General features: G+C 28.5%; 1 protein-coding gene and 1 long non-coding RNA gene across 6 annotated transcripts; both read left to right on the top strand.

Annotated features, from left to right (window-relative positions):
- The first annotated feature begins 427 nt into the window (after window positions 1–427).
- LOC108828945 (purple acid phosphatase 21-like) lies at window positions 428–10,117 on the top strand. Its single transcript, XM_018602595.2, has 3 exons — window positions 428–603; window positions 794–1,085; window positions 9,708–10,117. Exons 1-3 carry the CDS (start codon window positions 451–453, stop codon window positions 10,115–10,117), a joined length of 855 nt encoding a protein of 284 aa, XP_018458097.2. The 5' UTR covers window positions 428–450.
- A 1,378-nt stretch (window positions 10,118–11,495) lies between these two features.
- Window positions 11,496–14,227, top strand: LOC108828950 (uncharacterized). Of its 5 annotated transcripts, none has more exons than XR_001945848.2 (8): window positions 11,496–11,654; window positions 11,872–12,133; window positions 12,202–12,265; window positions 12,495–12,701; window positions 12,803–12,894; window positions 13,055–13,545; window positions 13,807–13,863; window positions 13,997–14,227. It is a non-coding gene; the product is annotated as an uncharacterized LOC108828950 (long non-coding RNA). The 5 variants fall into 5 exon arrangements; XR_001945849.2 differs by having other exon boundaries at window positions 12,495–12,711; XR_001945850.2 differs by having other exon boundaries at window positions 12,495–12,894; window positions 13,055–13,225; window positions 13,375–13,545.
- Window positions 14,228–14,990: the final 763 nt, after the last annotated feature.

The following is a 14,990-nucleotide window of genomic DNA, read 5'->3' as shown; positions in this document are numbered from 1 at the left end:
ACAAAAATAACACAAATTAATATTATTAAAAATATGAACATGACCTATTGATATAGGTATGGTCTAACTATTTTAATACAATTATTAAAACTTCTTATTAATCATTGAAAAAAATATTATACAATGAAAAACATAAATATGACTAAAACACACAAATATAAAATTTAAATTTATAAAAATGTAAAATAAAAAATATACCCGCCCTTTTAAGGGCGGGTCAAAATCTAGTTGGCCTTGACTGTTTAACTTTTAATTATTGAATTTTTGTTGCTAAACAAAATATTGGAAGATAAAGAAAGCTGCAAGCAAAACTCTAAACAAGAAAAACGAAATGAGTGACTTGACGAGTTGTATAAACAAACCTGTGACATCCGCATATCTCTCCAGTATTTAAATAGTTCATCACATTTTGTTCACCTACATGTTCACCTTAAACTATTTGAAAAGAAGATGAAAATGTTTGAACTCTTTCTTAGGTTCAGTATATTCTTTTTCTCTCCGTTTTTATCTCAAGCTTATAATCATGATTCGAATTACACCCGCCCGCCGCCTCGTGCAAACTTCATCGTCTCTCATGGCCACCCAAACTTCTATCCTCAACAGGTTTTTATAAATGTTTTAGTTCCTGTAAAAATTTCATTACCCTGAGTGTGATATGCGTACTCCGTAAGACAATGTATTGTTTTAACAATCTTTTATACTTAATCTATCACAGATTTAATTGATTGTGGACACACACACACACACACAAATAATAATTCATATTAGTTAATCTTGAGTATAAATTATTTAGGTGCACGTATCATTGGCGGGTATGGATCACATGAGAGTAACATACATAACGGACGACACGAACGTGGCATCGATGGTAGAGTACGGTAAACGCCCAAAAAAGTACGACAGAAAAACAACTGGAGAATCCACTTCTTATAGATTCTTCTTCTACAGCTCCGGCAAGATCCACCATATCAAGATTGGTCCTCTTCAGCCAAGCACCACTTACTATTACCGTTGCGGTGGCCATGGTAAAGAGTTTTCTTTCAGAACTCCTCCGTCCACATTTCCGGTCGAGTTTGCCGTTGCTGGTAAGTAGCCGCTTCATTAACTCTCTTTGTACTTATCGCATTGTCATGTCATTTATTTTTAATAGTAGGTCTAAATTCCTATAAGTTCAAGGCTACATCGAGAGATGGTAACTTTACATTTTAAACATGTTTTGACAAGAATAGTTTTAGCTGCAAAAGTTCTTTTTTTTGGGTGAAAATGTTAAATCTGCAAAAATTCTTTGATAGGACAAACGTTTAAAATTGAATTAAAGAACTCAAAACCAACTGATATAGTTGGTTTGTTCAATCATGTCACTAGCTGGGTAACTTAGTCCGGCTGTTGAATTTTAGTTATTTAAAAAAAATAAAATAGGGTTAGTTAATACTAGATTTACTGCCGTTAACGATATATTGGTCCATATAGTCCAAAAAGACATAACCAAATTTGAAGTAGAACACATATATACGACATTAGCCCATCGGAATTTTCCACGTGTATCCATATATATTTAAAAATTTATGCTTATTAAAAGATATTAAAACTGGACTATATATGTTTATGCAATAACACGCAAACCGTGCAGGAAGTTACTTGTATTCCACTTTTTATACATGTCCACAACTTTCCCGTTGGAATTTGAAGTATACGCCACAATCCCAAGCTTTAAAGCTATACTTCTTCCGTTCCAAAATAAGTGATTTTTGAGGTTTTTGCACGTTGATTAAGAAATTACAAACTTTTATTCTATTTTTCTCGTTTACCTAAAAATAATAATGATTAAAGTAATTTCAACCAATAAACAATTATACTACAGAATATAAATAATTAAAAATATTAAAATGTATTTATTTTTTACCTAGAAACTTGAAAACATCACTTAAAATGGAACATAAAATTTTCCCTAAAAATCCACTTAAAGTGGGACGGAGAGAGTACATGACTTATCTTTTGTTGTTGGTCGCAGGTTATCAATATTTTTTATGGGTTTCGAAATGGATTAATCGTGTTGAGATTTAGTATTGTATTGAGTTGAGATTTGTTTCCAACGATCATATAATCAATGATTTACATAATTTTGGTTCCTAATACTGTAATACATGGCTGCCTCACACAAGAATCATAACTTCTATCTTATTAAAATAGAAGTACTTTAAGCTTTTGTTTGGTAATATGGATAGAAGTCTTTAAAAAAATTAAATTTTGTTTGGAAATAGGTATAGCATTCGGTTGTTTTTTTGCTTCTCTCACTAATGTCATTTTTCTTAATTTCAGTATCACATGGCTTTAACCAAAATCGAAATCAATAAAATATATATTATCAGTTAACTTACCATGTTTATCTGCTAACCAACTGGTTCTTTTAACTAAACAATTAAAAAACATCCTGTACAGAAAGTCATTTTAGATATGGAAATACATATTCAGTTTGGGTCAAAGCCCCAAGACAAAATACCTATTGAGTATATTTTTGGACCCGCGGATTTCGGTTCGGTCCAAATCCTATCTGAGACCCGGTCAATTAGCAAAGTACCCATTTTTTGTATAATAGGCATTTTTGGGTATTTAAGATATATTTTCAGTATTATGGATATTTTAAGTTAAAAAATTGATGGTATCAATATTTTACTTATATATTTCAGGTATTAGAATAAAATTTTGGGTATTTACAGTTCTTTTGTCCATACTTTCGCGTATTTTTGTTTTATCGAGTACTTTAAGTTTTCAAAAAAATATGTTTCATGTATTTTTGTTTTATCGAGTACTTTAAGTTTTTGATCCTAAATATCCAAACTGACCTAGAATAGTCATGCATCCAAAAATTTAGTTATTTGAATTATATATCAGCACCGATCTGGATCCCAAAAATCAACTTAAATCCAAACTGAAATTTTCAAATACCTGGTTGGTCTAAATGGTTAGGATTTTAAGGAATCAGTCCATACCTGGTCCGAATACTAAAGTTTATTCTCTTTCTCTCATTATATTTGTGTGTATTTAATAAAAGTTATAGTGTTAAATTGTTGATCTTTAAAATTAGTTTGACACATTTTTCTAATTTGATATTGCAACCCAACAATAATCTAAGAACATGATACAAAACCTTTTATTTTTAATAGTGTTGATGTTGGTATAGCATTAGTAGTATATATTGTAAGTTATAGATACGTACGTTTTTTCTTCAAAAAAAAATAATGATACTATACGTACGTTTACCAAACGTAATATTATATGTAATCGCATTTGGTAACAATAGAAAAAAAGAAGATGTAATATTAACATCGAACACCATCGTATATTAGTTATAAGTGTGGACCCTGCACATTCCATTTTATTCGGTAGAAACATATCATAATGGAATCGGTTTATTAGAATTATATGTAACACCGTTTACTAAATTACTATTATACCATTAATGAGGGTGCAATGAACTTTCATAAATAGATTTTTTCAGAATGATTCTCTTTTAATAGTATAGATTTCTGACTAACTAATGTATTTATTTTATTAATGAGATATTTATATATATATATTAATATCATAAGAAAAGTGTTTTAACAAACTTGATTTAAAAACTGTAATAATTGTGAATTTGAGATTTTAAAAGGAATTTGTTTTATTTAATAAACGAAATGTTATAAAGATAAGAAAATTGTTATATATTTAAATTTTAAATATATTTAATTTTGATATTACATTATTTTGATATATATAAAACAATTATTTTTTAATTAAATAAGTTTTACAAATATTTTTAATGTACTTTTATTTATATAAAAATCGTTTTTATTAAATTATGTGCTTTAAATATAAAAATTTATATAAATAAAATTATAATGCTATTGCCACTTTTATTAATTTATCTTTGAGTTATATAAAAGGAAATTTGCTTATATATATGTATATAAGATATTTCCTTTTTAGATATTAAGGTAATTTGGTGATAAATATTAATAAAATTTTAATTAAAATATATTAATAATAATATTTTAATAATAAAATTAATAAGATTATTATTGTAATTAACTTTTATAAGAATCAAAATGAAAACGACAATATGAAACTGACTTCACAAATAATATTATAGAGATTAGTTTAGTTATCTGATCAATTATATACATACAAATTTTATATCAACTAATAACAAAAAAAAACATTTGCATACCATACATATGAGGAAAATTAGGAATGGATAATAAAAGCATTAGGAACGAATTAGAAATGAACCTGTAAAAAATAAAATTCTAGAAATGTCAAGCAATGAGTATTCTTTATTATATTTAGTAAAGAATAATATTATTCTATTCTTCTATAATAAAAGGAATGATAATAAATAGAAAGGAAAAAATATTCGTTACAAATGGTAAATTGTTTTAGGAATATTAGGGAATCCATTATTTCCCTTAATTCCATGGTCACTATTATTTTGAGATGTACCGTATCAAATAATTTAATTCATCTTTTTCGCAACACTACACATTACGTGAACTTGAATACAAACTAGCTTTTGACCCGCGCGTCCGCGCGGGTGTTTATTCTTTATAATCATATTTTAACTTTTCAAAATTCGAGAAATTTATTTATTTTTATATTAGTTATGTTATAGTTTCATACATTTTTCGTATTTGACATTGTTGTGTCTTGTCCATGTTATTAGCCTTAATTTATAAACTATGAGATTGAGTTTTTCTTTTATTGTGCTTTTATTTAGTTTATTTGGTAAATTACATTGTAAAGTTTTAGAGTTTTAAGTATACTTGTTGGTTTTATTAAATTATATTATAAATTTTTTGTTTTAAAGAATATAAAATTAGAATTTTTCATTCACTGTTATATATCATATTTTTCTTTTATATATCATATATGTGTTCTCATGTAATTAATGTTTTTTACATACGATCATATAAGTAATCAAGTACTAGATTTTGACCCGCCCTTAAAAAGGGCGGGTATATTTTTTTGTTGGAAAATTGTTTTACGTAATAAAAATTATAATTTTTGATAAATTATATATTTTAAATTTTTACGAAATTTATCTTAAATTTACTTATATGACCTATTTTTTTATTTTCAATATGACTAAATTTTAGAAGATTATAAATAATTCTAACCCGTAATAAGATTTTATATATTGAAACCGAAGTTAAACTTATTTTACACTCAATTTTTTAATTTAAATTAAATATTTTATATCTTCAACACTCTTGTATTGAAAAATTCATTAGTGCGTTTCAAAATAATTTCTATAATTTTATTAAATTTAGTTTATGTGATTTAGTTTTTATTTTAAATGAAACTATTTTTAAGGAGTTTAGATAATTCAGACCCGTATTATGATTTTGTTGATTTAATTTGTTATTTCAAATTGATTTTATTTTGTAGTTTCATTTAATAAATGCTTTCAAATAATTAATAATGTGAAATATTTTTTTGGAAAGATATGGTGCAAACATTTAGGAAACAAAATTTTTAAAAATGCTAAGAATTGAATTATATTAAATACTCTTTAATGTAATTGCAAAATAATGTCCTTTGATTAGTTGCATATAATGCTGAAAAAAAGTAAATGCAAATTTTGTAATTATTTAAAAATTTCAGGGGCAGATTCATAAACAATCATCCGCTTTAATAGTATAGGTTATATTTTGATCTGCGCTTATCACCAATAGAGTGAGAAGTTTCCTAAACCCCAAAATGGTTTTCGCCGACTCATTGATTTTCTTATCAGTGTAGTGTTCAAATTAAATAATCCTATCAAAAAGCTTGTTACATGAACACAACTCCATTAATATACAAAGAAAATGAACACAACTCTATCACAAAGTTTATTCTCATAATTATCGGAAATATGTAATCGATGAATTTATATTATAAGAAAAAACTGTTTTTAGAATAAATTAGGATATTTGAAAAATTATAGAGATCTAGAATTATGGTAACAATATTACTTATGGTTATAATTAAATTCTGCAAACTTATTGTTTAAATGGTAAATGTATGAATTACGATTGTCAAGTAGATGTTTTTTGTATTAAATACTTTTAGTATATAGGATAATTGATCATAATATATATATTTATATATATGTATATATCACTTATACAAATTTTAATTTATTTAAGGACTTTTTAATATTATATATATTAATATCTCCAACTATATTTTGAAAGCGCAAGATTTTTTTTGTTGATAAAATTATTAACCCGTTTGTACTTGTTACATGTTTTATATATTTGATGGAAAAATCTGTAAATAATAATTTTAAAATTTTCTACTCATTAATTATAGATTTATTTTGGAAAGTCAACTTTCTTTTAATTTTTTTAATATGTGTCATTATTATGAGTAGCTGTAACATTTTTTAAAGTAGTTTGTTTGAAGTTAACAAATTGATTTATTAAACGTATTCTTTGTAATTTTTATTTAAAATTAAAAATAATGTTTTCGCGGTCATTTAAATGATAATTACAACAAATATAAAATTTTAAAAATATTTAAAATTCTCTTCACGTTTTTTTATTTATATTTTTAAGTTTCCAAAATAAATCAAAACAATTATGCAACAAACAAATCAATCCTAAAATTAAGTGCAAGTTAAAATATGAGATTTTATTGTTGTTCGGTTATTTAAGAAATTTTAAAAATAAATATTGTTGAATTAAATAGATTTTGTTAGAATTAAATAGATTTTGTTAGGATTTAAATAGAAATCATATATTATAAATAAATCAGTGGCATGAATCTGTAAATATATTCAAAATAGAAGGGCACCTCAAAAAAGGGCCTTCTATTTTAATAGTATTGATATAATTTTTGATAAATTATATATTTTAAATTTTTACGAAATTTATCTTAAATTTACTTATATGACCTATTTTTTTATTTTCAATATGACTAAATTTTAGAAGATTATAAATAATTCTAACCCGTAATAAGATTTTATATATTGAAACCGAAGTTAAACTTATTTTACACTCAATTTTTTAATTTAAATTAAATATTTTATATCTTCAACACTCTTGTATTGAAAAATTCATTAGTGCGTTTCAAAATAATTTCTATAATTTTATTAAATTTAGTTTATGTGATTTAGTTTTTATTTTAAATGAAACTATTTTTAAGGAGTTTAGATAATTCAGACCCGTATTATGATTTTGTTGATTTAATTTGTTATTTCAAATTGATTTTATTTTGTAGTTTCATTTAATAAATGCTTTCAAATAATTAATAATGTGAAATATTTTTTTGGAAAGATATGGTGCAAACATTTAGGAAACAAAATTTTTAAAAATGCTAAGAATTGAATTATATTAAATACTCTTTAATGTAATTGCAAAATAATGTCCTTTGATTAGTTGCATATAATGCTGAAAAAAAGTAAATGCAAATTTTGTAATTATTTAAAAATTTCAGGGGCAGATTCATAAACAATCATCCGCTTTAATAGTATAGGTTATATTTTGATCTGCGCTTATCACCAATAGAGTGAGAAGTTTCCTAAACCCCAAAATGGTTTTCGCCGACTCATTGATTTTCTTATCAGTGTAGTGTTCAAATTAAATAATCCTATCAAAAAGCTTGTTACATGAACACAACTCCATTAATATACAAAGAAAATGAACACAACTCTATCACAAAGTTTATTCTCATAATTATCGGAAATATGTAATCGATGAATTTATATTATAAGAAAAAACTGTTTTTAGAATAAATTAGGATATTTGAAAAATTATAGAGATCTAGAATTATGGTAACAATATTACTTATGGTTATAATTAAATTCTGCAAACTTATTGTTTAAATGGTAAATGTATGAATTACGATTGTCAAGTAGATGTTTTTTGTATTAAATACTTTTAGTATATAGGATAATTGATCATAATATATATATTTATATATATGTATATATCACTTATACAAATTTTAATTTATTTAAGGACTTTTTAATATTATATATATTAATATCTCCAACTATATTTTGAAAGCGCAAGATTTTTTTTGTTGATAAAATTATTAACCCGTTTGTACTTGTTACATGTTTTATATATTTGATGGAAAAATCTGTAAATAATAATTTTAAAATTTTCTACTCATTAATTATAGATTTATTTTGGAAAGTCAACTTTCTTTTAATTTTTTTAATATGTGTCATTATTATGAGTAGCTGTAACATTTTTTAAAGTAGTTTGTTTGAAGTTAACAAATTGATTTATTAAACGTATTCTTTGTAATTTTTATTTAAAATTAAAAATAATGTTTTCGCGGTCATTTAAATGATAATTACAACAAATATAAAATTTTAAAAATATTTAAAATTCTCTTCACGTTTTTTTATTTATATTTTAAGTTTCCAAAATAAATCAAAACAATTATGCAACAAACAAATCAATCCTAAAATTAAGTGCAAGTTAAAATATGAGATTTTATTGTTGTTCGGTTATTTAAGAAATTTTAAAAATAAATATTGTTGAATTAAATAGATTTTGTTAGAATTAAATAGATTTTGTTAGGATTTAAATAGAAATCATATATTATAAATAAATCAGTGGCATGAATCTGTAAATATATTCAAAATAGAAGGGCACCTCAAAAAAGGGCCTTCTATTTTAATAGTATTGATATTATATTTTTTCCAACTTAATGTAATTTAAAAAATAATAATTTAAGTTGGTGTTTGAAATTTGGTATTTTTCTTATTTATATATATATATATATTGAAATCATTTTTTATAACGGTTATTAAAAAGTATTTTAGTAAAAACACTTTTTGAATATATGTATATATTTTGAATCAATTTTTGATATAAATCAATTTTAAATTATTAATTTGATTTGAAAAATGTTTATAAAGTTAAATTACCTTTTCATGATTATTTTAGAAAAAAATGTAATTAGATTGGTTCATTTCGTATATTTTAAATCAGGTTCAGATATATAGTTTTTCTTAATATAATGGATTTCCAATTTTTATTAATAACATAACCCATTTTTTAGTTAAGATAAGAGATTTAGATCTGACACAATAGATTATCACATAATTAGGAATAAATAGCATTTTAAAAATTGAAAGTAATATACAGATTTTGTTAGTAAGATAGAAATCGTTTTAGTTAATTTCATAGCTTAAAAATAGGATGTATTTGGTAAGTTCTTGATTGTTGACCACGGAAATATATGATGTTTAGTTTATTAAGTCAAGTAATTAATGTGGTGTGGTATGTTATTAATGATGGTTTAATTTGTGGCGAAATTCATGCTGATAACCGAATTAAATTGGTTAACTTAATGTTTAATTTAAGTTAGTGGCACTGATAGGTAATTATTAAGAAAAACTCAGGGTTAAGTACAAAATGTACTTCCCCTTTAATAGTTTAGATAGTTTAGATGGTTACACAACAAACAATAACACAAATCACAACCTCAAAATATTTATCTCGTTTGAATTATAGATAATACATCTGTTGAGTTGACTTCAACTCATGAAACACTCCATCAATGATAGATTGGATAGAGATTGATCTATTATTTTTTTTATTTTATTATTTTTATGTTTTAAAAGACAATTTTATGTTATATATGCTTGATTTTGGTTCATGCATGTTAAGAACCGGGTTCCTAGCTAGTGTACTTACGTAAGACCAGTTTTTGCTCTGAAATTGAAGGTGACCTTGGGCAAACTGATTGGACGGTGAAAACATTAGATCAGATTACAAAACGGGACTTCGACGTCTTCCTACTTCCCGGCGACCTCTCCTATGCAGACAACCACCAGCCACTATGGGATTCTTTTGGCCGCCTCCTGGAGAACCTGGCTAGCACCCGCCCATGGATGGTCACCGAGGGAAACCACGAAATCGAGTCTGCCCGGATCATTGAAGAACACATAAGCTTTAAAGCATACAATGCCCGATGGCTTATGCCGCACGCTGAAAGCCTCTCTCACTCCAATCTTTACTACTCTTTTGATGCAGCCGGTGTCCACATTGTTATGATTGGTTCTTACACCCACTATGACTCCCACTCTGATCAGTACCGGTGGCTCCGTGAAGATTTAAGAAAGGTAACTTACTAACTTGTAATTAATATATTACTTGGAAAATACATGCTTCATATATTTGTTAACAACATTTCAAATAGTCAATGCAAAACTCAAATAACTGCTACATATTCCGAAAATTGGTTTCAGTTCCCTGATATAATCTCCATTAAAATAAATATTTGAACTATTTCTTTAGTTCTTAAAATTAGATTATTATTTTTGTGTGAGGGAGATTGACCGTAAAAGAACGCCGTGGTTGGTGGTGGTGATGCACACTCCATGGTATAGCACAAACGAGGCGCATGAAGGTGAAGGGGAGAAAATGAGAAAGGCCATGGAGGGTTTGCTTTATCGGGCTGAAGTCGACATTGTTTTTGCCGGCCACATTCATACCTACGAACGTTTCGTAAGTACCATCTTTGTTAACTTTTCCCCAATTGAAAATACAATTCCAATGCAACAAATTTTTAAAATCAAATGAATTTGTCAATTGCCGTTCCACATGTTTTAAGTTAAATCAACTTTTACGTAATGAATTTAGTTTGTTACTTGAAATGAATAGTTAACTACCTAGTTATGTACATTAAAATACTATATTTAACAAGATTTTCTTACTCTATTGGTTCCAAATTATGACTGATGCAAGAGGCCGGTATACAACCACAAGGCCGACCCATGTGGACCAATGTACATAACCATCGGTGACGGTGGAAATCGAGAAGGGCTGGCTTATAAGTATGCATGTCACATTCTTCATCTAATTTACATTTTTTCCCAGTCCAATGGTTTATGTTTCTTTCAAAAGTTGGTCAAGTGAACTGAATAAACCAAAATTTTACAGATTTCATAACCCTCGTTCACCTTTGTCGGCATTCCGTGAATCGAGTTTTGGACATGGGAGATTGAGAGTTATAGACAAGAAACGAGCACATTGGTCGTGGCATAGAAACAACGACAACTTCTCAGTTATTGCGGATGAAGTATGGTTTGAAAGCCACACGTCATCAACACATTGTATTCTTAATCACTTTAAAAATGAACTCTAAATCGCTTTTACCGAAAAACTTCATACATTATTCTTCTCTTCTTTATTTGGTGTCGTCCTAAAAACAATCTCAATTTTCGGTTAGTTCACAGCTCGTAACATAGGAATCTTTAGATCCTGTCGAACTCGAGTTTTGAACACTAAATTACGTTTCAACGTAACTTGTTCACATATTGAGCCATCACATATTAGTAGCAATCACTACAAAAAAAGTGGTATTGATAGCAGAATATGATAGCCTGTTTTTCCCAACTGCTACGAAAGAGTAAAAAAAAAATTTGGTTGATATTGATAGCTTTCTACTAATGTTATTGCGTAAATTTAGTTAGCGGGGAATGAAAACTCAGTAGTACCGCCATACTTCGATAAAAAATCACACAGGCGCCACATATTCCATCTCTAAGATTTTTTTTATTACTTAATGTTAAAAAAATTCAGTGTCACTAAAGAGACTTGGAAAAAAAAAGAGTCAGCCAGAGGGAACTCACCACTCTCGAAACCCAGAACACTTGAACCCTAGTCCTGGTGATTCTCCTTTTCCATTCCACTTTCCTCTTTTATTCCCTATGTCGATCCTAATTCTTTTCCGTGAGATCGATCTACCGTGGTTTTATTTTGTTCTGATTCTGAAACTTTTTCCTAGATCTAAGATTTATTTTTCTAAAATCATATAGCTCTCTGTAGAATCATATTAGAAAAGAAGGTAGCATCATATTCTCACGGCTCACTATTTCCTGACCAGCGAGAGATTTGAGACTTAGGGCTTAACCCTGGCAGCCAGAGAGTACCTCAGAGGAACGAACACGAAGTCGCTAGCTTCGCCGCTGTGTCTCCGCCTAACTCTGATGGCACGTCTTCATATCCACCCGCGTCAATCTTCTTCCGCCTCTTATCATCACGGTGGCTCCTTTAAACAGACAGAAATCATATATAAGTCAGAGAAGAGAGGAGTGGGAGAAGAGATAGAACTGAGGAAGAAGACGCGACGGCAGAAAGAAGCTGAGGTGATACCTGAATCTCTTTCGTATTTGGTTTTTTCATGTGTTCAATTTATGTGTTTGCTTTGTTGCAGTTGCAGATCCTTTGGTGTCTTTGGTGAAGAAGAAGAAGAAGAAGAAGAGTTGCAGATCGTTGAGGTGTGAACCACTTCTCATCACTTGCTTACACTCTATTTCACTATCTTTTATGGTTAAACACAAAGCTCAAAACAAGCAAAGGCTTTGCTTCAGTCAATATGCAGACTGATGATATCTAGTTGTCTTGTTTATGGTTTATGATAGGAATCTCCATTGCTGCCTATTTGTTTCTCTCTATATCTCTCGTGTCTTACTAATTAAGACCTTTATGGGTTTTTACTACTATCAGAAATGGCAGCGACGCGACTTACAGCATCACCATTGGCTCTGTCAGCTAGGAGCTTAGCCTCACTGGAAAGTCTCAGAGCTTCCGGTGTCAAGTTTCCATCTTCAGGAACTTAGCTTGTTGGAGAATGCAAAGCGCTTGATGGATTGTGAAGCTTTTGAGATTCTACAAGGCATTGAGGAACAAATGGCTGTGCTATCTGAAGCTTGAGTATCCTTTTGTAACTGTCTTGATTGATCTTTGATGCACATTATTGTTCTTCTCATATGTGATTCTGATCTGTGTTTATAAATTAACGAGTATGATATCAGGCCTTTGAAAAAGCATGGTGTCTCTGAAAGCGAGGTTATTAACTTAACCAAAGAGCTTCTGTCCAGACCACAAGACCTCATCAACTTGAAGGGTATGAATTGGCATGAGCTACTTTCTTTATCATGTTTCGATTGTCATCTGTTCATCTTCTCATGTCTCTTTCTTTAGATTTTGAATTACTCTAATGCTCTAATTCTCTATCCCTTTAGCTAAAGGATTCTACTTCTTTTGGTTGTTTTTTTGCCTTGCAGCTAACTTGCAGTAGGCGGATTAAGCTCTAAGAGAATGGCTGCTCTTGAGAAGTCACGGTACTCTGTATTTACACAACACGGGAGCTCATCTCACAAGCTCCACCATGCCATCGATGCTCTGTCTTCCACAGCTCATCCAAACTCAGATAATGATTTCTTCTCCTCTTAGAGGTTTACATTTTGGTTTTTGATTTTCTTGATGTCTATTTAGGCAAAAATCAATGAGATCTTGTAATCTGAGTTTGTCCAGTGTCTATTTTGTTGGTACTATAAGATCATCTGGTCTTGTTCATGTTTTATAGTGGGTTTTTGCTACACAGGATTTTTGAAGGTTCAACATGTTCCTTAGGTTGCAATACCTTGTTGACTTCATAACCTTACATGTAGAAACAAACAACGTAGAGTTACATTATTGATACGTTATTTCAAGCGAACATAGAATGGTTGATGAGGCGCAGAAAGCACTAGAAGAGGCAGAAGCTCTCAAGAAGGTTTGTATTTTTCGTAATTAATTTTCTGTTTGGTTTTCATCTCCGAGTTACTTCAGACTTCATAGAATGTGGAGATGTGTTTTTCAATTCTATTGACATATGGATCTCTTTTTGTCTAGTTTTGGATAAATTTCTTGAAGTGTTGGATATGTTGTATATATAATAATTTGCCTGATCATTTTTTCAAGTTGAAACTGCAGTCACTTTTTTTTGTCGGTTTGTTAGTTGGTAGCCTCACACTCCGTGCCTCTGTCGTTGCAGACAGACCAGAAGCTGCGTCTGTGTGACATGCGGAGCATTCTTGAGCATTTATGACAGGTTAAGTTTGGTTACTTTAAACGTTTTATGCTTTATTGTTCCTTGGCATTTCAAAAGAAAGTATCTTTCTAAGACCTGTATATTGAGTCAGGCATGGTTTTCGATTTATCTCATGAGTCTTATGGTTGATTAGGGTTACAAAACTGGTGACATCGACAAAGAAGAACGGCCTGGAAGACAGCCACCTCGAAGTTCTGTGAGGAAGAAGATCAGTGAGATCCAGAGAGGGAGGAGGCTTGAAGCTTGAAACTTAGATTTAGTTTTCTTTTCTAGGTTTACTTAATTTTCTAATTCTGATTTATTTTTGTAAACCAGAATTTACTTGTAACCAGAAATAAATTAATAAATAAAATTTAATTTTTAATTCTAAATCAATTTTAGTTTTAATCAATGATATTTAAATTATATATTATGAAAATAGTATTATATATATTATAACATAAAATATAATAGCGATAGGAAATTGCTATTGTATAAGAACTTATCATAGCATAAAACACAATCCATAATCAATTTATAACAAAAAAGTTGAGATATAGTTAAGGTAATAACATCATTCAGCTAATGCTATCGTATCCGCATATGTTATAGCATCACAGAAAAATGCTATCGTAGAGGGGATACCTATGATTGCTACCGTATACATAGCATTTATGAAAACGCTATTAAACCCCTAACATAGCATATAATCCGCGCTAACAATGTCCATATTTCTTATAGTGAATAGTTGGTCACAAACTTGTAATTTCTAAGAGCTCAAAAGTCAAAACAATAGTTTCATACTCCCTACGTTTTTACAGATGACTCTTTAAAGTCGTACATACAAATTAAAAATATATTTAAGTTTGTACATTTACTAAATGAAAATATCATTAACTATCTAAACAATCATAATTTAACCAATAGAATAACACACTTAACGCACTGCAGAATATACAAAGTTTTATAGCATACAAATTAATAGATTTTAATTGTTGGATAAATGTCAATATTCTCATATCATTTCCTGATAAATAAGTTATCACAAGCAATGATTATACGGAGGATTGGTAAACTAAAGGTTATACATTTTGTATAATCTAGTTTTTCTTAATATAATTTTGTGTAATCTATAAAAATGCATCTGG

This window comes from Raphanus sativus, chromosome 7 (assembly GCF_000801105.2).
Source record: "Raphanus sativus cultivar WK10039 chromosome 7, ASM80110v3, whole genome shotgun sequence".
NCBI classification, from domain to species: domain Eukaryota; kingdom Viridiplantae; phylum Streptophyta; class Magnoliopsida; order Brassicales; family Brassicaceae; genus Raphanus; species Raphanus sativus.
Note: the sequence above shows the minus strand (reverse complement) of the source record. Positions and strands in the feature narration are given on the sequence as shown.